The sequence below is a fragment of the Meriones unguiculatus genome, chromosome 5 (genome assembly GCF_030254825.1).
Source record: "Meriones unguiculatus strain TT.TT164.6M chromosome 5, Bangor_MerUng_6.1, whole genome shotgun sequence".
NCBI lineage: Eukaryota > Metazoa > Chordata > Mammalia > Rodentia > Muridae > Meriones > Meriones unguiculatus.
In genome coordinates this window covers 97,980,093-98,002,398 of record NC_083353.1, presented here as the reverse complement: position 1 = coordinate 98,002,398, position 22,306 = coordinate 97,980,093, and the positions used below count along the sequence as shown (strand labels likewise).

The window sequence follows — 22,306 nt, the reverse complement described above, 5'->3', positions numbered from 1 at the left end:
ATAGCATTGTCACCCACTTGAGAAAGACATTTTAGGCGATATTTAGGTAAGTCAGGAAAAAAAAAAATGTGATTTTGACCTGATGTGACAGTGTACAATTAGGGAGTTCTGGTAGTAGACTTCTCCCGTACCCCTGCCCACCTTGGGCCTTTTCTCTGACACACACTCATTTGTTGAAAAAAAAAAAAGTTTTGTTTTAAGCATGCGTGCTCTTCTGTGAAACAACAAAAAGTACTTGTTTGAAGAAAAGTCATTCTCTAGTTTTGTTCTCATAAAAGTTTAATAGAAGCCAACTAAAGTTTAAGATCTCCCAGAGGACAAATAAAGATATTTCTCGGCAAATGTGGAATTGCACTTTCCATTGGTGCTGGGGGATTTTACACACAAATGCAATTTTATTTTACATTTAAAAGAGGTAAGTAAATAGACGAATCAATTTTAGCTGCTCTGAAATTTCATACCGGGTCATTAATTTTAAAAGATAGGACTTCAATAATAGTTAAGAGAACAGAGGCACACGGGTAAAGACTGAAAATAATCACCTTTAAAATTCTGAGTTTTCAGCAGCCTCAGATCAGAGGAAAGAGGAACCTAAAGTCAGTTTCTTACAGTGCTGTTCTCCACTATACTTCATGTATAGGGTCACATGAAACAATCTACTGCCAACACAGAAACTGCCTCCCTCCTTGCAGCACCCAAACTGCTTTGTGTGATGGCCTCCTGCAAAGATTCTGAAACACTGAAAACAAACATGTGTCCTATGACCCACCCAGGGTTTCCGATTTGAGATGGGAGAGGCACCTGCAGCCATCACTGCAGTGGGGACAGAAGTACAAACATCACTATCTGTTTAGTAACAGCACAAAATAGAAAAGTGCAAGCATCAGGTCACTGGGGAAAAAGGAACTAAGAAAGGGCTTCATGGACCAGAGGACATTCATGTTGAACTGCGATTTAATCAGCGGGTTCTCAAGAAGAATTACTCACCAGCCATTACCAATTAAACATTCCATCCAAGTCAAACAGGTCTTCTAAAATAACTCAAATATATGTAAGAATGAAGTGAATTGGGGGAGCATCACAAAGAAGTTGTGCTATGTAAATTCTCTAAGCCTCAGTTTACTCACCTGTAAAACGGGTGTGTGGGGCTACAGTGATATATGCACAGCAAAAGACAACTTTAGATACACAAGAGCTCCTTTCTTCTCTGAAACAAAATGTTACTTTTTGCTAACAGTGTTTAGCCATACAGTTTTTGATAATTTTTTTCTTTTCTTTGTATGTTTGTATACTATGTCTGTTATGTGTAAGTATGTGTCCACTGAGCCATAGGAGATCATCTGTGTTGGGTATCATCTGTCCTGTGAGGCAAGATCTTTCCCTGAGACTTTGTACTTTTTTTCAGCTAGGCTGGCAGCCAGCAAGTCCAAGAGGTTTTCCTTTAACCTCTGCTTTAGTGAGGTGACAGACACATGCAGTACCTCGCTTGGCTTGTTGTGTAGACGCAGGTGTCTGAACTCAGGCCATGACAGGTGCGCAGGAAGTGTTCTTCATCTTTGAAACACACCTACAGCTGTTTTGTTGGGTTTTACATATTTTGGCTGTTTCCCTGTCTGACTTGCAAAGCCTTGGAGGCTGGATAAAGAACTGGGAAAGCTTCAGCTCCTGGGAGTGTCTGCTGGACAAAGATGAGCTTTGAATTTCAGTGCTATAAGCCTGAGGACACTGAGCTTACATGATACAGTTTTGCTAATAACTGCCCGGGATTGATCAAATTTTGTTAGGGACATAGTTCTAGTATTTTTATGACAGTTGTACTGGCACATAATTCATTCCGTACAATTCATGAAAAGTATGTAACTCAATGAATTTAGAAATCGGTAGACTTGTTGTCACGACAGACAGTTTTAAATGATTTCATTACCCAAAGAAACTTACACTCAATAGCAATTACTGCCCCTGTTCTCCAGATACTCCCCATGGTGTCCTCTCCACAACTGAACTCAAAATCACTAGCTGACTTTCTTCCTCTGTAGATTGTCTTAGTCTGGACACTTCAAGATAAGAATAGAATCATGTGTTGGTCCTTTCTGACTAGCCTGACTTAGCTTTCTGTTTTTAAGGTTCGTGTTTGCGTGTATGTGGGGGTGGGGGTGGGGAATCTTGTCAACAAGATGAAGGGCAAGCAGGCAAAGAGCAAAAGCTTCCTTCTTCCGTGTCCTTTATATAGGCAGCCCCAAGCTGTGGCCCAGATTAAAGGTGGATCTTTCTGTCTCAAAAGATCCAGATTAAAGGTGAGTCTTCCCAGGTAGCAGAAGCAGGTAGATCTCTGTGAGTTTGAGGGCAACCTAGTCTACAGAGTGAGTTCCAGGACAGTCAAAGCTACACAGCAAAACCCTGTCTTAAAAAAAAAAGACAATGAAAAAATGAACAAAGAAAAGAAAGAAAGAAAGAAAGAAAGAAAGAAAGAAAGAAAGAAAGAGAAGGAAGGAAAGAGAGAGAAAGAAAAACAAGCCTTTACAGGTGTGCCCAGATGCTTGGGTTTTAGTTACTTCCAAGTGTACTCAGGTTGACAACCAACAATAGCCACCACACCTCATGTTCATGTCCTTTATCAAGATGATTTCTTATAGGTTATAAAATAGGTTCACTATCAGTTTTTTGCATGTGTATGTGCATTGTTTGTAGAAAAAAACTTGTCTTTCCACCATTGAATTGTACTGGTATTCTCAAAAATGACTTGGCTGAGTTGAGGAGACAGCTCTGTAGGGAAGGCTCTTGTGCAAATGAAGTATCAGCATTTGGAGCATTAGAGTTTTGATCCCCAGAGCCAACATGGAGGTTGGCCACTTGTGACAGCCACCTGCAGTACCAGTACACCGAGGCAGACAGAGAGTCCCAGAGCAGGCTGGCTAGTCAGATTGTTGAGTTCTAACCTCATTCGAGAGACCCTATCTCAATAAATAAAGCGAATATTAATCAAAGGCAACACCAGATGCCAATTCTGAAGTTACACACACACACACACACCACGTTTACCTATATATGCATACCATAAGCATCATATATAAAAAATATTAGCCGACCATAAATCTAACAGTTACTTCTGGACTTTCGGTTTTATGCTGCTGATCAGTGTATGTTCAATAGTTTTAAGCAGATCAGTGTGTCCCCTATATTTTTAAGTAACTTTTTTTGTTTATGAGCTTGTATAAATCATTTGTGTTATATGAGAAACACAGAATAAAGGAAAAGAAATATTAATCTTGCTGGATTAGAAGGAATTAATTTATTCCCAGTTCTTCATTGACTGGTATGTCTGTGCTCTTTTTGCCTTCATCTCACAAATGTGGATGAGAGTATGCTTTAGACATGAGACTGTTGATTCTTGGTTTGATTCTGCTGTATTCTCAGAGCATTAGAATACCATTGAGCTTAAATACTCATCATGAGCTTAAACGGCTGGCCTTGCCTGCATTTTTGCAATTGTAAAAAGAACATGTCTTGGGTAGTCCCAGTTCCAGATGTCCTGCAGATTCCTGGACCAAACCTGAAACCAATGTAATCTGCAACCCAGTGCAAAACAAACCAGACTGCAATGAAAACTCAGACACACAGGTGAGAAACAGATGCCTTTCAGTGATGACCACTGGCAAGGCACCGTGTCTGTTCTGAGTGAAAGGCTAAAAGACCTACAACTTAGACATAACCTTCTAACTTCTCCTCCCATTCTTCATCTGACTAAAATGACATCATAAAAGTATATGTGTGTGCGTGTGTGTGTACACTTTCCTATTGCTTTTCCCATAATAGCTACTTATCAAAAGTCCTTGATTATAATGGGCAAAGTGGTACAGACCTGTGACCCCAGAACATAGAAGCAAGAGGCAAGGGGGATTAGGAGTTCAAGCTCAGCTCTGGCTACAACTAGTTTGAGAACAGCCTCGGTTACATAAGACCTAACTTTAAACACACACACACACACAACACACACACACACAAAGAAGCCATAATCATCTATTATAATAATCATCTACTGTATGGATGATTATGGAGCTGTATCTGTCTTCTACCCACCCCTATATTACTTTTCCTATCGCAGGAAAGGCTGCAATGCATTTTAGTCTCTTATGCATAAAGCTTGGTCTACACATCACGCTTTAATAAGCTCATTAGCCAGAGCTCAGGGGGAAGCTACTATATCTTGCTTCACATTTAATTACAATTCAGATTTCACCTACGCCATTTGACTAAATCTTCCCTGTTTTGCTTCTGAAGGAATGCAGCAGGTTAAAAAAAATCAACACCTAATTTTGTGAATTCTTCTAGAATATTCCACTGTCTTTGGACAGTTATATTTTATCTTAAAGAATAAAACTAATGGCATAAAATATAAACTGTGCAAATCCCTGTCTTTATTTCCTTTGAGTTCACAGGAAAACATAGGAGAAATATAAGCACAGGTTTTTGTTTTTTTGTTTTTTTTTTATTGGTGTACTAAGTTAAAATATCAGACCATGTCATTGGGAAAAACAGTATGCAGAGGCATAGCCAGAATAATTTTTGAAAGTCTGCAGAGGGCTTGGCATTGTGTGTATCTGAATTCTGTAAATACATTTTGAATCAGCATGTGTAAGAAATATAGCGAGCACTAAAAGCAGCCTTTCAGGAACCAAAATACTGTGCTCATGATGATTAATAAGTATTTTCTGCATTCTTTAGTGAGGAATGGTCTGCATCTACACTAAGACGTATAGTACTCTGAAAAACAGGTCAGATGGCTGAAACTGTCTAAACTTTCCTGGACAGCTCTCAGCAAAGAGCTGGACCTCTTTCTGTTTCTTGTTTCACTTCTTCTTTCCCCAAGGAAAATCACATTTTTTTTCAGGTTGTCAAACAATAATTGATCTGGTTTCATCTTGGTAACTGTTTTAAAACGGTTACCTTGGGAACCCCCAGAGCACACACAGTACTGTACTTATACCGTGCGGACACTGAGGTGTGCGGAAGTTTCCTTCAGGGTACTCATCATTTATCACCTCACAAACAGGAACATTGATCTAGCCTCCACAACGGCCTCTCTGTGTCCGCTGTGAGGGGACGGCTGCCCCTCTTCTCTGAGAGCTTCTGTACTGGCTTCTCTGGGGACTAGGATTCCTGCGCCTACAGCTGAACCTGCAGCTGCCCTTTCCGAGGCAGCTACTAATATCTGACTCCCAAATTGCATTGAACACAGTTCTTGTGTACATGCGCGCTAAGCCAAGTGGTTCTCAGCCTGTGGGTTGTGACCCCCACAGGGCTCGCATATCAGATATTCTCCATATCACGTATTTACGCTATGATTTGTAACAGCAGCAAAATTACAGTTATGATGTAGCAGTGAAATAATTTTATGGTTGGGGGCTAGAGTCACTGCTCTAAGCCATAATTAAAATGGGAAAACTCTTCTCCACTAGCCACTAAGCTTGAAATTCCCCAGACTTAAACACCCAGACAAGAGCAAAGGGCAGGAAAATCCATGTGTGTCTGCTTCGACTGAAGCACAGCAGTGAGGGCTGGGTGCTATACTGGGCACTGGGCGACGACTCGAGGAAAGTGTGTGGCGTGTGCCTTGGGAACTGTCACCGCCAGAGCTTATGAAGGATGCGCTGGGTCAGGCCAGACAGATCCTAGCGATTTATTATACCCAGACCCCTAGGCACTCCTATCTCCACATGTTTACTTAAGGGTTTAGGATTTAATAACAAAACAGAAGAAGTCACAGGGCCTGAGAAATGTTCCTTAGGCTCAGGGTGGCCGGAGCTGCCCATGTGTCAGGCCCTGAGACCTGTCAACTCATAAGCCCGCTGTTGGGGTAGTGGCCAGACACTGTCACCTCTCTTCCTGATGAAGTTTCTTAAATATTCTAACTCCCAAAGTCAGCAGCGAGCTATCACCACCCTGATGCTGAAGCTTGTAGGGTTACGAGATTGTGGCTATGTGGACGAGGCAAGCGTTTGTCACCGAACAGTATGGTCACTGAGAGTCCAGTGTGGCTCCTCTTGAATGGATTGTTCCCTTAGGAATCTTCCTCCAGGTGGTCTTTCCACTGTAAGAGAAACGCCGGGTGACTTCTTAACCATGACAGCTGTGATGATGAAAGAGTAAAGAACCGCCTCAAAGTCGAACAGTGCACCCAGAGATAAGGTTCACAGCTGCAGTCTTACATCGTGGTAGCCACCGTACTTGTCAGCGAGCGAGAATCAAACGCTTGACTCACTGTGGAGGTTGGTGGGGCAGAGAAATACTGTTTCCTACGACTAGGCTGAAGACACACCCGGGACCCCCAACAAAGGGAGGGGCAGGAAAAGAGAAATAATTGGTAAATATATAGAAAATGTTTCAATAGAGAAAAGAGGAAACAGAGCACTTCCTAGCCCTGTTATCAGCAGAGACAGAGCTAACACTGGGGGTACCAAACTTGAAGAGCCTCACTGGACAGGTCCAGGGTATGCGTTTCTATTTCTGGCGGTGGTTCTATATCTTATGTGCTCATTCATACCAAGGTGAGTTCCATTAAAGTAACATTTTTGTGTTACTTACTAATGCCCTTGGAAATAGAAGACATTTGTCTCCTACTGCTGTAGTTACTTTACCAAATTAAAGAGAGTATGTTTCTAGTGATAAGACTTCTTCAAAAATATATGTGTTTAGAAAATAAGTTAGAAATGTAGTTAAAGGTCTTCATGAAGGTGTTTCAGAGTTAATTTCAGAAGTTACAAATTCAGAAACAACAATAGGGAAATGATATCATCATATAAATGAAGGTATTTTGGTTTTGGTTTCTGCTGAAATTTCTTTGGTATTCATGACTTCTTTTTTTTTTTATCTTACCTAAAATGTTCAAAAAGCTTATGGAATGTCCCACTTGGCTTTATGCTCACTCATTAGTTATCTAAATCCAGGAAAATATATATTCCATGTGCACAGAAGGAATGGACAGAAAGTAGTCTAAAAGAGAGAAAGAGAAACAGAAAAAGAGAGAGGAAAACAGGAAAATAATAATTCAATGAATTATAATTTTGAATATTTCACCACCTGTCATTTCTGCTTCATTATAATATGACCTCTTCAATAGTTGCCTGATAAATCTATGTAGTTGTTTATTAAGTTTACATTTTGAAATAGAACAGAGTTTTAGACATCAAATTGTCTCATTTGTTTAACATTACTTAAAATGCAATGTGGGGAAATTTTTTAAGTAAGGCATGCAAGGAGCCAGGCTTGCTAGGTGTTCCCCACACTGTCCCACAGCTGAGCTAAGCTGTCCTTTTGTTGATGTTGAACAGACCTGCCCTGCCTCGTCAGGGCTGGGTACTGACATCCCCTATTCTCCACAGGAATGAACCTAATACACATGTGCCCTAGAGTGCTAGGTGCTGGGGCCCTGATGGGAAGCCAGAAGCGACAGGCAGCTGTGGTCCTTGGCTTCTAATGTTGGAACCTGTGGAAGTGAAGGGATCGTCCATAAACAGGTACGTCTGCCAATGAGGAAGCACCTATGCCGATAATGCTTAGTACTAACTGGGACTGGATGGATGAAGTTGAGCACTGGGATACCTGCAGCAAACACATTCTCTGTAGAGAATATTAGAGTGACAGCTATTTGCACCTGGACTTGCGGAGTGTTTTGTGTTTGCGGCCACAACTTTAATGGAAGGGGTGACATTTTAGGACTATTTTAGAAAAGTGTCCAGAAGTGCAAAGGTAGGAAAACCAAAGCATTGCATGTGTCATCCTGTTGCTCATTTATGTTTTTGTGAGTATAGGTTTCACTGTAGGGGTGACATGGACCTAGTTAATCGCGTCCTTTGGCTTATGGATCCGTCACCCGCACTGAAGAATTGGGCTTTACGGCTGGCTGAGTTGCACAGAGTTAAAAGGAGGAAGCAATTTTTTTTCCTTGTGACAACATAAAAGAGCATGAATCCTCCCAGTGGCCTTTTAATTTCTGCCACTCAGGTTGTGCCTGGAATCAGATGCCACCACAAGTCACTCTCAGAGGCTCTAAAACTGGGGCTGCCAATATCATTTTGGTTGTAAAATGAATACTCCAGGCAGAAGAATTAATTGGAAAGGGAAAATTTTATTTCTGAACTTCAGCAGAATTTGACCAATTCTCAGGAACACTGGGGAAGTCCGTCATTAAGGGCTAGAGCCTGACTCAAGTTAATTTCTAGAAACATCTGTTATGAGAGAGATCACACTCCTTTCATCTTCTAAATTTCAAGGAGGGTGCTCAAGAAATTTAAGTTCACTCGCAGAAATGTTACATGAACAAATTCCTTCCAATCACCCTCAAATAGAGTGTGTGCATTTCTGAATGTAGGTAGTCAATCTTTATTTACTTTATTCTTCTTAATTTACATTTCAGTTTAAGAATGTAATGGCTTTGGGTTACATTTCAATTGGTAACCAAGAGAAAAAGTTGGGTATATTGTCATCTCGAGATTACACAAATAAGCTACTCTATTAACTATATTTTAACATGATGCCTTACAGCTCATTTGATAATGGTGTAACATTGAAAACATGAACCAAAGAGCTTGAATCTTTTTTTTCCCCTTTCCAAAGATGACAGCTCCTACAAAAGGCTGGTGTGTGTTAGACAGCCACACAGAGACCAAGCCTAGAGTCATTTGGGGAAACAGAGTCAGCTAATCACAGGAAACACAGAGTCAGACATTGAAGCTCCAGTACTATCCAGCCTTTGCTGACATTTATTTGCTCAGTTTTGAGATATCTGTGGTCTATTTGAGTACCTTGTTCTGTCCATAGGACAATCTTTCTTCTTTCAAAGATATTGCCTATGGAGATATGAAAAATCATGTTGCCATTAATGCCCAAATCTTAGTAAAAAAAAAAAAAAAGTTGGAGTGATCAAAGTTGAAAAAGAATTCTATTTTCAGCTGCTATAAAATTAGAATGCAAGGTAAATTCTAGGGGAGAGTGCTTACTAATATAAAATATTCAATTACCTCCCCACTGAGATACTCAACAGAGTCATTATTTACTTCAACAGTTTAATTGCAAAGGATAAACAGATGTTTGTTATTTTTACAAGCACTGTGTTAAGACACTTCCTGTTTTACCAGTCAGTAAAAGGCACTACGGAGTATTAATTTGAGAGGTTTTTTTTTCCCTTCCTGACCTAGAACTCCTGTTAATGAAATCAAGGAAAGGTAGGGTATATTGAACATCATGTCAAGAAGTGCTGACATCTGAAGATGTAGCTTTCATAATTTGAAGTAGCAGTTATCTTGGTTGGTATTAAGGATATTTTAGCTGAGCTTCGCAGGCTAATTGCATTAGAAATCCTTCCCTTTAGCATGAAAAGTCTGACTTGTTGGTAATTTATAATTATATAAATTATATTGCAGTACCTGCTTTCATCGTCGTGATCACGATTGGTATAAATATTCACGTATATGGGTAGGAAATGTCACAGGGAAAGATTCAGGATTACATTGATGAAAACTGGCATAACTGGTGAGTTTATGTGAAAGAAAGAAAGAAAGAAAGAAAGAAAGAAAGAAAGAAAGAAGGAAGGAAGGAAGGAAGGAAGGAAGGAAGGAAGGAAGGAAGGAAGGAAGGAAAGAAAGAACACTGATTGTCTTCCATGTGCATTCTGTTTATATGGCTGTTGTGTTATTCCTCCAGCTTCACTAGTAATAGCAATATGGTAAGCAAGAGTATCTGGCATTAATATTCAGAAATTATTTGTTTAATGAAGGCCTTTCCATTGGTAGCACTGGAATTAGGCTTTGAAAACGTCTGGCCACTTAAATAATTCTTTAAGTAAAAACGTCATCTTATTGATTCATTTAATAAAAATTTATTGTAGAAGTGCTAAGGGTCTAACCAGGATTTTTCACATTCTAAGCAATCTTTTCCCACTGAGCTACATCCCAGCACTGTAAGTCATTTTAATCACTATCAAGCTGCAAAATCATATATTTTGTTGTCTGAAGCTCTGAGGTGGGGTCCAAGTGCACACAGACACAGACACTTGTATGCTCACACACGCACGCACACACACACACACACATGCACTCACAAAAGATAATAAATAATATCTAAAATTTTTTAAGTGCAGAGGCACACCCCAGGTGGAAGCCACATACACTGTCCATCCTTAAAGTTGAGCTTCAGAAAGTTTCTGGGAACAACTTCAGAACGTTAGTCTACAGGTCCCAGCAGAAGCTGTGGCATTTTCCTTTTGTACTCAAGGGCTGAGACTGTCTGCTAGCATTCTACTGTCCATCCACTGCATTGTCGAGTTGTGTTCAGGAGGAAGAAATACGTATTCTTTTCTAGGTGCATGTGACCATGTTTCTTTGTCCCTCCCTGGACTGTTCTCATTTGGGTCCTTGAGACAGTAAATTATCTTCTCCCAAACTCAGAGTACCACCAGTTTACCCTGAATTTTACAGGAAGTTTGTGTTTCTCACATTGCAAGTTGTTATTAATGTAAGCTTCTTGTCACATTGACTTTTGGAAAAAGGGTGTTGGGGATTGAACCTAGGAATCCCTACATAACACTCTACAACCAAGCTACCCAATTTAAAACACATGAATGCAACGGCTAGGGTTTAAGATTGTTATTAATTGCTTATAAGTTTTCCTGTCCTGAAGCCTACTCCTGTGTCCCGGATACTGACCCTCTCTTAGTTTCTTTCTTTTCTTCTAGCTCTACACATTTGTTAGTGGATTCTAGCCAGAAGATCCATCTTTACTTGTGTGTATTGTGGTTTTTAGTTCATATTTTGCGAGTCAAATAAGAGGTCTCTTTGTACCTATTGTGCCCGCAAGCACACACTTGGAGCAATTTTCTCAATTAATTATTGATTTACATGTCGCCTGCCCTCAACAACCATGAATCTACAACCCAAGAGCAAAGCTGCATATGATTGCATACCCAGCAGGCAAGAGAGATCATAAGCATTTGCTAAATGACCAACTCCCTGATTTTATGTTGCAAAGTAGCTGCCAGCTTTCCTTAGAAATGACAATGCGATGACCTGGATTTTGTCTTACATGTTTTCCTACAGTATCTGACCATCATGGTGCCTGTGTTACTAATTCTTATGGGGACTTCGGCAACACTGCAAGCTGACTTGTTTTCTGACAAAAAGTGTAAGGACCTTCTATTTGATAATGTTTGGTTTTGTGACAGCACATTATAAATAGGTAATAGGATTTTCTCCTAAATAAGCACTCAATTGGTAAATTTTATAAAACAGTATAAACTCTTGAGAGTTAAGAAAGCAGTGTGGGCAGAAATGTAAATTCCATGCTTCGCTGGGAAATTCAATTCTAAGAGTACACATGAGCCTCCTGGAGAAAAGCAGCCCCTGGAGACCTCATTCAGGACTTCTGCCTCCATCAGGAATTTCACAAAAGGCCTCACAAGGAGCAAGAACAAAGCTCTGCCATTTCTCTTTTCTTCCCTGCTCCCCGCCATGCTGAAATTTGTTGATCTAAGGGTTAAGTATGATGACAGAGGTTAAGAGAGGAAAACGGGCTGATGTTACCAGCCCATCTCCATCGAGAACTCTCTATAAAGATCACATTTCACATGAACACCTCGTAGTTGAAATGCACACAGTGCATCTAAAGCAATGAATTTGGGGGCTTAGTTAGCTAATTTAGATTTGAAAAACCACAGCAGCCAGTGGCGGCTGGAATAACGGTGAAATACATAGACAACCCTGAAACCTTTGCGTGTCAAATGCAGGTGCAGAGTCACGAAAGGCCTTTAAAGGTCAGTGGAAAACACTGACAATTTAGTAAATGAATAAATGAAAGAGTATAATATGTGTATCACAACAGAGAGTGCTGCCCTGGCTTAGGTGAAATTTTTTTTAAATATAAAATTTTTTATTACACTTTATTCACTTTGTATCCCCCCCCCCTGTAGCTCCCGTTTTCCTTCCCTCCCAATCCCACTCTCCCTTCCCCTTCTCCAGGCATGCCCCTCCCCAAGTCCACTGATAAGTGAGGTCTTCCTGTCCTTCCTCTGACCCTAGTCTATCAGGTCTCATCAGGAGTGGCTGCATTGTCTTCCTTTGTCTTCCTCTGTGGCCTGGTAAGGCTGTTCCCCCGTCAGGGAGAGGTGATCAAAGAGCAGGCCAATCAATTCATGTCAGAGACAGTCTCTATTCCCATTAGGTGAAAATTTTTAAGAAGTTGTTTAAACATATACCCAGAGCAAAATAACAAAATAATATGCGAATTGATTTTTTTTTACCTTCTTCTTTTTGCTCATTGTGTATTGCAGCATCTCTACATTGAGTGAATACTGATTCTTTAATTAAATGAAATGTTTTATTTTGAAAGCAAATTTTTTTTTTTTTACTCAAATACTTTTGACTATGGCTCATAATGAGAAATGCATACGTTTTACATCATGGATCACTGACCTTATAAATAAGTAGGTACTTTTATGCAATGGAAACTAGATGTCTATGAGATAGCTGTTATCATGTTTGATATAATGTTCACTCCTGGTGTGTTCTATTTATCTTCTATACTACTGTAAAAAAGAAGGGCATTGGAACTCCAGAAGCCATGGAGTTCTATGGCCATCACATCCTAGTCACTTGCTGTGAAGCTTATCTTGAAAATTACAGCTACTACTGACTAACAATATGGCAGGCTATTCATATTCAAGAAAAACATGTGAAAGGTACAGGTGACCCCCGGATGATGGACTAGTAATAACTCTAAGAAAACTTTTGCCAAATTATTTCAGTATTATATATTGTAATAACACACCAGTATGTGATTTAATAAAATAATTGAAATATGCTAAGGACTGGTAATATTGCTCAGTGGTAATATACCTGCCTTGCTTTCACTGACTCTGAGTTTCATCCCCAACACCATCTTCAAAAAAGTGCCCTTTATAGATAACTGAACATTGAATCACTTGGTTTTTTGTTTTTAATTAATAGTTTTACTGCTACCACCTATCAATTTTACAATTAAAGCCACTGGATTAGCTCAAGTTCTTTTACACTGGGAACCAAATCCCGACCAAGAGCAAAGGAATGTCGATATACAATATCATGTAAAAATACACGCTCCAGAAGAAGATGAAGTAAGTGCTGGGTTTGATTACTATCATTAATGAGAGTGAATATTCGTTTTTAAGCTGCATTTTTCTTCAAGAAATGAAATTCTTGATAAAGAATTATTAGAGATCCTCTTGTTGTGTTACCAGTAGCGTCTGTAAAGTGAATGAGATGAATGCTTATCATTTAAAGTGAATCAGTAGCATAGAAGGCTTTACCTCAAGGAAGATCCTCTTCCTTAAGAAAGAACACGCCATACTGCCCACTGTCTATTCCACATCTTTCTCCCTCCCTTCCTGCCTCTTCCCCCATCTCCCTCTGTGTGTGAGAGAGAGAGACAGAGAAAGAGAGAACGCATTGTTTGCTATGTACTTGTTAGTGTGCGTGTGTTCCTGTGTGTCTGTGGGTGTGCATGTAGTGGTATGAAGCTCTCGGGTGGATATTTTCTTAATCACTCTCCAAAACCTTTTATTTTCTGAGAGTCTGAAGTCTTTTACTAAATCACAAACTCATCAATTTTGCTAGGCTCATGAGCCAGTGATTCTCAGGCATCCACCTGTCTCTGCCCTTTCTCCAGTGCTGGGGTTATAGGTCCATGCTGCCAGGTAACTCCAATTTTACATGTGTTTTGGGACCCAAACTCAAGACACTGTGCTCATACAGTAGACGTTTTATTGACTGAGCCATCTTCCCAGCCTACTTGCTAATTTTTGAAGTATAATGTATTTGATAGTACTGTTTACATGTGTCCTAAAATGTCAATAAAACCAGAAAAAATAGTAAAAGGGAAAGGTCAGAAAACCCAAGGTCAAGACCAAGTTCATTCACTACCTGGGGTTTTGAGTTGATTTCTTGGAGTCTCTGATTTATAATAGGGATGTTATATGCCTGTTGTGAATCAAACTTGTAGTAAGGTGAAATAAGGGAGATGTGATTTGTATTAATTATTTTGCAGTGAATATAACACTTTGAGAACTTTCCTGTAAAGACATTGCTCCTGGAGAGGAGATTGGCATTAAGATGAGAATCAAGGGCAACTTGAGCCTTTATTAAAAATGTTATTTGTTATGAACTCAGTGGCTGGCTCTTTGACCCCCCCCCCCCAAGGGAGGAGCAGCCTTGCTAGGGCACAGAAGAGGACATTGCAGCCAGTCCTGAAAATACCTGATAAGCTAGGGTCAGATGGAAGGAGAGGAGGACCTTCCGTATCAATGGACTTGGAAAGGGACAGGGAGGAGATGAAGGAGGGAGGGTGGGATTGGGAGAGAATGAGGGAGGGGACTACGGCTGGGATACAAAGTAAATAACCTGTGATTAATATAAAAATAAAAATTATCTTAAAAATGCTATTTGTTGTTAAAAGAGGAATATGTTAGCTGAATGATGGTGGTACATGCCTTTAGTGCCAGCATTTGGAAAACAGAGGCAGTTGGATCTCTGAGTTTGAGGTCAACCTGGTCTACAGAGGGAGTTCCAAGAAAGCCAGGGCTACATAGAGAAACCCCGTCTCAACAAACAAACAAACAAACAAACAAAAGGGACTATGTTCACATGTCACTGAGAAACTAGATTAATATTACAATGGTCTTTTTCTAAGAAAAGTATTTCATTCCATTTTACTTATGTATCATTTTCAAAGTGGAGTCAAGAGCCTATTTGATTAATGTTCTCTTACATGTCATGACTGGTGGGTTTTATTTTAGTATAATACCAGGAGGACTGAAAGCAAATATGTGGTCCCCCTTCATGAAGGCTTTGCAGCTAGCGTGAGGACCACCCTGAGAAGCAGCCGCTCTCCTCTGGCCAGCAATTGGGTTTCAGCTGAACTCAAACCTCCACCAGGTAAAGGAGTCATATGGGACATCCAAGTTTTATATTTCATCTCTCAAAACAGGAAAGCAATGCCACTTTTCATTAGCCCAGCACCACACCTTCCAATCCCCTTTCACAGAACCCACCTTTCACAGGCCATCAGACTCTAGAAAATGTCACTTCCCTAAGTCATACATGTCTTAACCCCACATTTATTAGTGTTTTTCAAGTCTTTCTCCTATCTACTTCATCAGAGAAGACGACCGTGCCTCCTGTATTCTTGGTCACCCCCCCCTTTTTTTTTTACTATAACAAATATGTTAGATAATACACCTATTTTAGTTTCTGGTTTTGGTGGGAGTTTCCACCCATGACCTGTCAGGCCTCCTGTTTTCAGGCCATATGACAGTGCAACACGTCACGCCCAGAAGCAGGTGGCAGAGGTCCTATAGCCAGGAAGCAAAACAGAGGCATAAAAAGGACAAATGTCCAACCATCGTCCCCTTTAAAGATGTGTCCCCAAACAACTCTCAAAAGGCCCCAACTCAGAAAGGCCTCTCCACTTCCTAATACTATCAAGAGCTGCAAAACAAAGTCTTAAAAAAAATAAACCCTGGGATACACTTAAACCAAACCTCGAACTCTGTTAGTGATAATACAGCTCCTTGCAGTTACTCATTCTTCTTCCTCAATGAGTTCCCAATAGGCTTGACCCTAACTAAGGAGCTTCAAAGAACACAGATAAATATAAATGTGAGTCATTGTGTGCCTGGCATTAAGCCACTCTTCCACCTCTACTGAGCAACTGAACTTGTTCTATATGATATTTTCTTCAGTGTTAATTTTCTAGGGTTCTCTTTATTTCCCAAGTACCCCCCAATACATGTTCACACTAATCAAGTATGATTTATGCCACTAACCAAGTGATAAGTCATACTGAATTATTCATTGGGTTGGAACCGGGAAACTGCTGACTGACTTTGACATGACTTAAACTGTGTGGATGTTTAGTATGTAGATGCATGCATGCATGCACATAGAGAATGAATTGGGGAGGTCTGTATTTCTGAGCTCATGAGTGTGTTCATGGATTCAATTAAATTTGGATCAAAAGCGATCTAAGACAAAAGCATTAAAGCATCCATACTGCTGATGAACAGATTGTTTCATGACCTTATATTCTAAATAACACAGCCTAACAACTAGTTACAGAACACTAACATTAAGTATTCTATGCTATCTTGAAAGGATTTATATTAGAGCTGAGGCTGTTTAAGTAATATACAAAATGACATTATATAAGAAACCCAAGCATCGAGAGGTTTTAGTACAGGGGCAAGTTCTGAAACCAATACCAGAGATAGAGCAGCATGATTGTAAAGACATAGACATATGTGTATATGTCATGTATAATATGTATATATGTATCACAAGGCAAACTAGCCAATCACTTTCCTTTCTTCAACTCTATATGACAATAAGAAGCTCTCTGTCCTCACACCTTTCATCTGTCTGTTGAAAGGCACTCAATGACAGTGATAAAAATTAATTTATAGCTGTTTTAAGGGGAAAAAAAGTTCCATCAACCTGGATAATGGTAGCGCATGTTTTTAGTCCCAGCACTTGGGAGGCAGAGGCAGGCAGATCTCTGTGAGTTCAAGCCAGTCTGGGCTACAAAGTGAGTTTCAGGGTAGACAGGGCTGTTACACAAAGAAACCCTATCTTGAAGCCAATGACCAAACAAACCAACAACAAAAAATCTTCCATCATTCAGGGTTTCCTTTTTAGGGAGGCTCTCCCTGAGGACAGCCCCAAAATATTTTCTTTCTTCCTTGAGCCTGTTTCTTTGACAGCTTGATTTTTGGGTAGCACAAGCAAAGCTTTTGGAAAACTGGTGCAAACAGACATTTGAAATCTCAGATTTTTAAGTCATGGTATGTTAAGGAGACCTTTCCAAGCTGTTGTACACGGACGCTCTTGTGTAACGGCAAGGTCTTGGAGTATTGCCAAAAGGGACATCCTAGCACTGATCCATGCAATTCATGTGGCATGGGGTCCAAGGAATGGCTCATATGATTCAGCAGGGATGGGAACTCTGAAGAGCTTCCTTGATATAACCTCTCATTTACAGCCTGAAAGACTGGAGTCCAGACATCATGGAGGGCAGTGCCCCACAGTCAGGTAAATGTAGCACCAGGATGCTGAAGTTGTTTGACACGTGACGCTAGACTTGAACTTTCAGACATCCATCTCACTGACACATATCCATATCTTCGTCTAAAGCAGCTCAGAAGTTTGTTCATGTCAAAGCCTGAGGCTTTATAACTGTAGTTTCATTTCTCTAGTAAATTTGCCCTTTGCAAATGAGTTTCTATAAATGGATGCTTGTAGTCACCCACAATCAATAGCATCTCAAGCAAAAACACAAAATTCAGAAGGCAGCATGACAATGTTTTGTTCTTTTCATTTGTGGTCCCCCAGGGTCTTCTGGAACCTCAGTTACGAATTTAAGTTGTGCCACAAACACTGTCACGAGCAGCCACACCCACTTACGGCCATACCAAGTATCTCTTCGTTGCACCTGGCTTGTTGGCAAGGATGCCCCCGAGGACACACAGTACTTCCTATACTATAGGTCAGTGTTTACTTTTACTTATGCAAATTATCCATTTCCTCTTCCCTCATAAAAATTCATGGGTATTCCAATTCAGGTTTGGTGTTTGGACTGAAGAATGCCAAGAATACAGCAGAGACGTACTAAATAGAAATACTGCATGCTGGTTTCCCAGGACATTTATCAACAGCAAAGGGTTTGATCAGCTTGCAGTACACATTAATGGCTCAAGCAAGCATGCTGCAATCAAGCCCTTTGATCAACTCTTCACTCCACATACCATCGGTAAGACAGGTTTATCCCAACATGGGCATAATGGAATGGCATAATGTTGGCATTGCAAAGGGTCTTGCTACCTTTCAAATGTTAAATAACCATCTAACCAATATAAGAAAAAAAAACTGAGACAAGTCACAAATATGTGCCATGCCCTATACAGGGCATGGCAAGATGTTTAGTAGCATTATTGGCCTCTAGTCATGAGTTATCCAAATTGTATGTACCCTACAGATTCCCTATCCTGAGTTTTGACCAAATCACATCTCAAACATATCCTTTTGAGGGTAGAGCTCTCCCTGTTTGAAAATGACTGCAGCAGGAAAAGTAAGCTCATGCTTTAAGAGAAGTCACAGCCGTGTTCATCTGTTCCAGCTGCTTTTATGAACTTTCTGTCCACTGGTTTTGCAATAGATTATAGCCAGAACAATTCTTAGCCTTTTCCCCAAGGTGGGGTCCCTTGGCAGTCAAAATGTTTTCCATCATGTAGCTCTTCTTTCAAAGTTCACCATCTCCAATCCTATTTAATTCTTCATAGTGTTTTGGACTCATCTCTAGACTTTTAAACAATATGTCCACAGGTCTCTCTTCTTCTCTCCTCCACCTTCTTCTTTCCTTCTCCACTCCTTTCTTCCTCTCTCATTTTTTATATGTCTCATTTTTTATATGTGTAGTGTATGTATTTGTGGAGGTATGCTTGTCCATACAGAAGCCTGGGATTACCATCAAGACATCTTCCTCACTTGCATTTCCACTTTATTTTGTATGGAGTAGAACCTTTCACTGGAACTAGATCTTGACATTTTGGGTAGCCCAGCTGGCTAGCTAGTGAGGCCCTAGGAGCCATGTAATTCTACCACACCACCACCAGCAGCAGCTATAGCATTACAGCTGTTTTCACCTGGGTGCTGGGAATCCAGAATCAGGTCCTGATGCAAGTGTGAAAGCTCTTTACTCCTGTAAAGACATATTTAGCTCAATCCATTCTTTTTATGCAGTTTCTTGTTCTATCTGACCAAACCATACAAAACAACAATAACAAAATATAAACCCTGAAGCCAGAAAGCAGAAGTGTTTTACCCAGCATTATTTCCCTGTTAGGAAATAGAGATGGGGCATGTGGTCCTTGTTCTCTCCATTAGTCTAACTTGGAAAGTGAAAGGAATTCTGGGTACACCTTGCAATGAGCTGACTGGGGAAAGGAGTTAATCAATCACTTCCATTTAGAGTACTGACTGATGTTCTTTGTATGTATAAGTCTATTCGGCACAGGCATAACAAGAACCTCATGGGAAGCCACTCACTTCCTGTGGCTTTGAGATTAGTTAATTGAGACCTAATGGTAAACCTTGAAAAGAGCATATCTTAGAAATGGTGGCTTGGGGCTACCAGCCCTGATCACTGATTGTACAGACTTGTCACCGACCTCTCCTCCTCTTACCTAGATCAAGTAAACCCTCCAATGAATGTCACAGTTGAGATTGAAGAAACTTCTCTCTATATCCAGTGGGAGAAACCAGTTTCTGCCTTTCCAGTCCATTGCTTTAATTATGAGTTGAAAATTTACAACACAAAGAATGGTTACTTTCAGGTAATTCTTCATATCGTTCTAGTATTCCATGATAGACATTTATTATTCGTGGGGCATTTAAAACAATGGTTCTCAATCTTCCTAATGTTGTGATTTTTAATACAGTTCCTCATGTTGTGTTGATCCTAACCATAAAATTATTTTCATTGTTACTAGTAGTTTTGCTACTGTTATGAATCATAATGTGAATATTTTTGGACACATAGGTTTGCCAACGGGATCACCACCCACAGGTTGACAACTGCTGATTTCAAAGTTTCAGTACTGACTGCTCTGATTTTTTTTAAAGTTCCAGAAAAGCCAACGTTGCCTCAGCTATTGGAGAAATAAATAAAATCTTACAGGACTTTTATATTGAAAGTGCTTTGAAAGAACATACTTTGGGTTGAAAATAATACAAAAGGTAAAATGAAACTCATTTGTAAGAGCTTTGCTAAAACCACAAATGATACAACTACTACGGAAATTGAGAAGGCAAGTTTTTCAAAAGTTAGTTATCCTAAGAGCTGATAATTCTACTTCTAGGTATATATGCAAACAATTTCAAAACAGTTTCAAAAAGATACTTGAACCCCTACGATCATAGCAGCATTACTCACAACAGCCAAGAGCTGAAGCCACCCCAATATCCAATAATAGATGAACCAAGTCAGGCTTGGTGGCACATATCTCTGATTCCAGCCCCCAGGAGGGAGGCTGAGAGAGCAGGAATGCTGCAAATACAAAACTAGTCTGGACTACATAGCAAGATTCTTATCTGAAAACAAACAGTCCAAACCTCAAAACCTACAGAACGTGACTAGAAGAAGAAAATGTGATATATACATATCTATGCACATTCATACAAAGGGGCACTATTCAGTCTTTGAAGGGAAATTCTGATAGATACTACTATGTGAATGAACCTAAGGACAGCAAGCGAAGTAAAATAGACAGTTCACAAAGGGCAAATAGAATGTGATTCTGCCTTTATGAATTGCCAAAGGTAGTAAAACACATAGAAGCGGAAGGGAGTACAATGGATGCCAAGAAATGGGGAATGAAAACTGAGAAACCATTGTCTAATGGAAACAGATTATTGGCTGGTGGGAATTGAACCAACGGTCTCATGCATGCAGAGCATGAGCCATACCACCAACCAGGAACCTCTCAGTCTTGCAAGATGAAAAGTGGTTGCAGTCTGGTTGCACAATAGCGTGGCTGTTTAACATTTTCTGGCCCCATTCCAACGTTGATGGACATCTGGGTTGTTTCCAGGTTCTGGCTATTACAAATAGAGCTGCTATAAACATGGTTGAGCAAGTGTCCTTTTTGTGTACTTGAACAAACTTTGGGTATATACCTAGCAGTGGTATAGCTGGGTCTGGAGGAGGCACTATTCCTATTTGTCTTAGAAAGCGCCAGATAGCTTTCCAGAGTGGTTGTACCAGTTTACATTCCCACCAGCAGTGGAGCAGGGTTCCCCTTTCTCCACAACCTCTCCAGCATGTGTTATCGCTTGAGTTTTTCATCTTGGCCATTCTGATGGGTGTAAGGTGATATCTCAGGGTAGTTTTGATTTGCATTTCCCAAAGGAGGAAATCATGAAATTTGCAGGCAAATGGTGGGATCTAGAAAAGATCATTCTGAATGAAATATCCCAGAAGGAGAAAGACAAACATGGGATATACTCACTTATATAGACCTATAAGATATGATAAACATAATGAAATCTATACACCTAAAAAAGATAATCAATTGAGCGGACATGGGGTAAGATGATCAATCCTCATTTAGAAAGACAGATGGGATGTGCATTGAACGTATGACAGGAGTCTACTGAGCGCATCTGAAAGACTCTAACTAGCAGTGTTTTCAAAGCAAAGACTCATGACCAAACCTTTGGCAGAGTACAGGGAATCATAAGAAAGAAGGGGAGTTAGTCTGATGGGGAAAGGATAGGAGCTCCACAAGGACCAAATATATCTGGGCACAGGGTCTTTTCTGAGACTGACATTCAACCAAGGACCATGTATGGATATAACCTAGAACCTCCACTCAGATGTAGCCTGTGGTAGCTCAGTAACCAATTGGTTTCCCAAAGTGAGGGGAACAGGGACTATTTCTAACAGGAACTCAATGACTGGCTCTTTGGTCTCCCCACCCCCGAAGGAAGGAGCAGTCCTGTTAGGCCACAGAGGAGGGCTTTGCAGCCAGTCCTGAAGATACCTGATAAAACAGGATCAGATGAATGGGGAGGAGGTCCCCCCCATCAGTGGACTTGGAAAGGGGCACGGTGGAGATGAGGGAGGGAGGGAGGGAGGGACTGGGAGGGAATGAGGGATCGGGACACGGCTGGGATACAGAGTTAATAAAATGTAACTGATAAAAAAAAAAAAAAAACATTTTCTGGCCTGCACACTTCAGAACAGTGCAGAGGGCATATCTTATACCCATGGAGCTTTATTATGTTATTTTATATCTTGTCCACAATAACTGTTGAATAATTATGTTTCCCATTTTATTGGCAAGTAAGGGCTCCCCCCCAAAAAAAAAGATGAATAACATCTCATAGTCAGAAACCTAAAAGAAAATCAGAGAAGTCAGGATTCAACCTCGTGTCTTACAAATAAAAGAAACCAAGAGACTGTGGGATGACTCAGTTGGTAAAGGCACTTGCTGCTAAGAAAGTTCTCCTGGGTTTGATTCCTGGAGCTCCCACAGTAAAGGAAAGAATAAGGTGCCTCAAGCTGTCCTCTTACCTCCATCTGTGTGCTATGGTATACATGCACATATACAAATAAATAAATGTAAAAATAATTAAGAGAAAAATAAACACAGTTTAATTAAATTTAGCCAATATCTACAAATTGTTTGCTTGGGAGAGTACATAAAGAGAAGCAAGGCCTTGTTTTTGCG

At 40.2% G+C, this 22,306-nt stretch overlaps 1 protein-coding gene across 1 annotated transcript in view; it reads left to right on the top strand.

Moving 5' to 3' along the window:
• The first annotated feature begins 11,099 nt into the window (after positions 1–11,099).
• Il5ra (interleukin 5 receptor subunit alpha) overlaps positions 11,100–22,306 on the top strand; it is a 31,376-nt gene continuing 20,169 nt past the window's right edge. The window contains exons 1-6 of the mRNA XM_021649376.2: positions 11,100–11,175; positions 12,996–13,141; positions 14,819–14,957; positions 17,409–17,562; positions 17,639–17,826; positions 19,263–19,408. Coding sequence (XP_021505051.1) covers positions 11,103–11,175; positions 12,996–13,141; positions 14,819–14,957; positions 17,409–17,562; positions 17,639–17,826; positions 19,263–19,408 — 846 coding nt within the window. The 5' untranslated portion in view covers positions 11,100–11,102. The remainder of the gene's footprint in view (positions 11,176–12,995; positions 13,142–14,818; positions 14,958–17,408; positions 17,563–17,638; positions 17,827–19,262; positions 19,409–22,306) is intronic.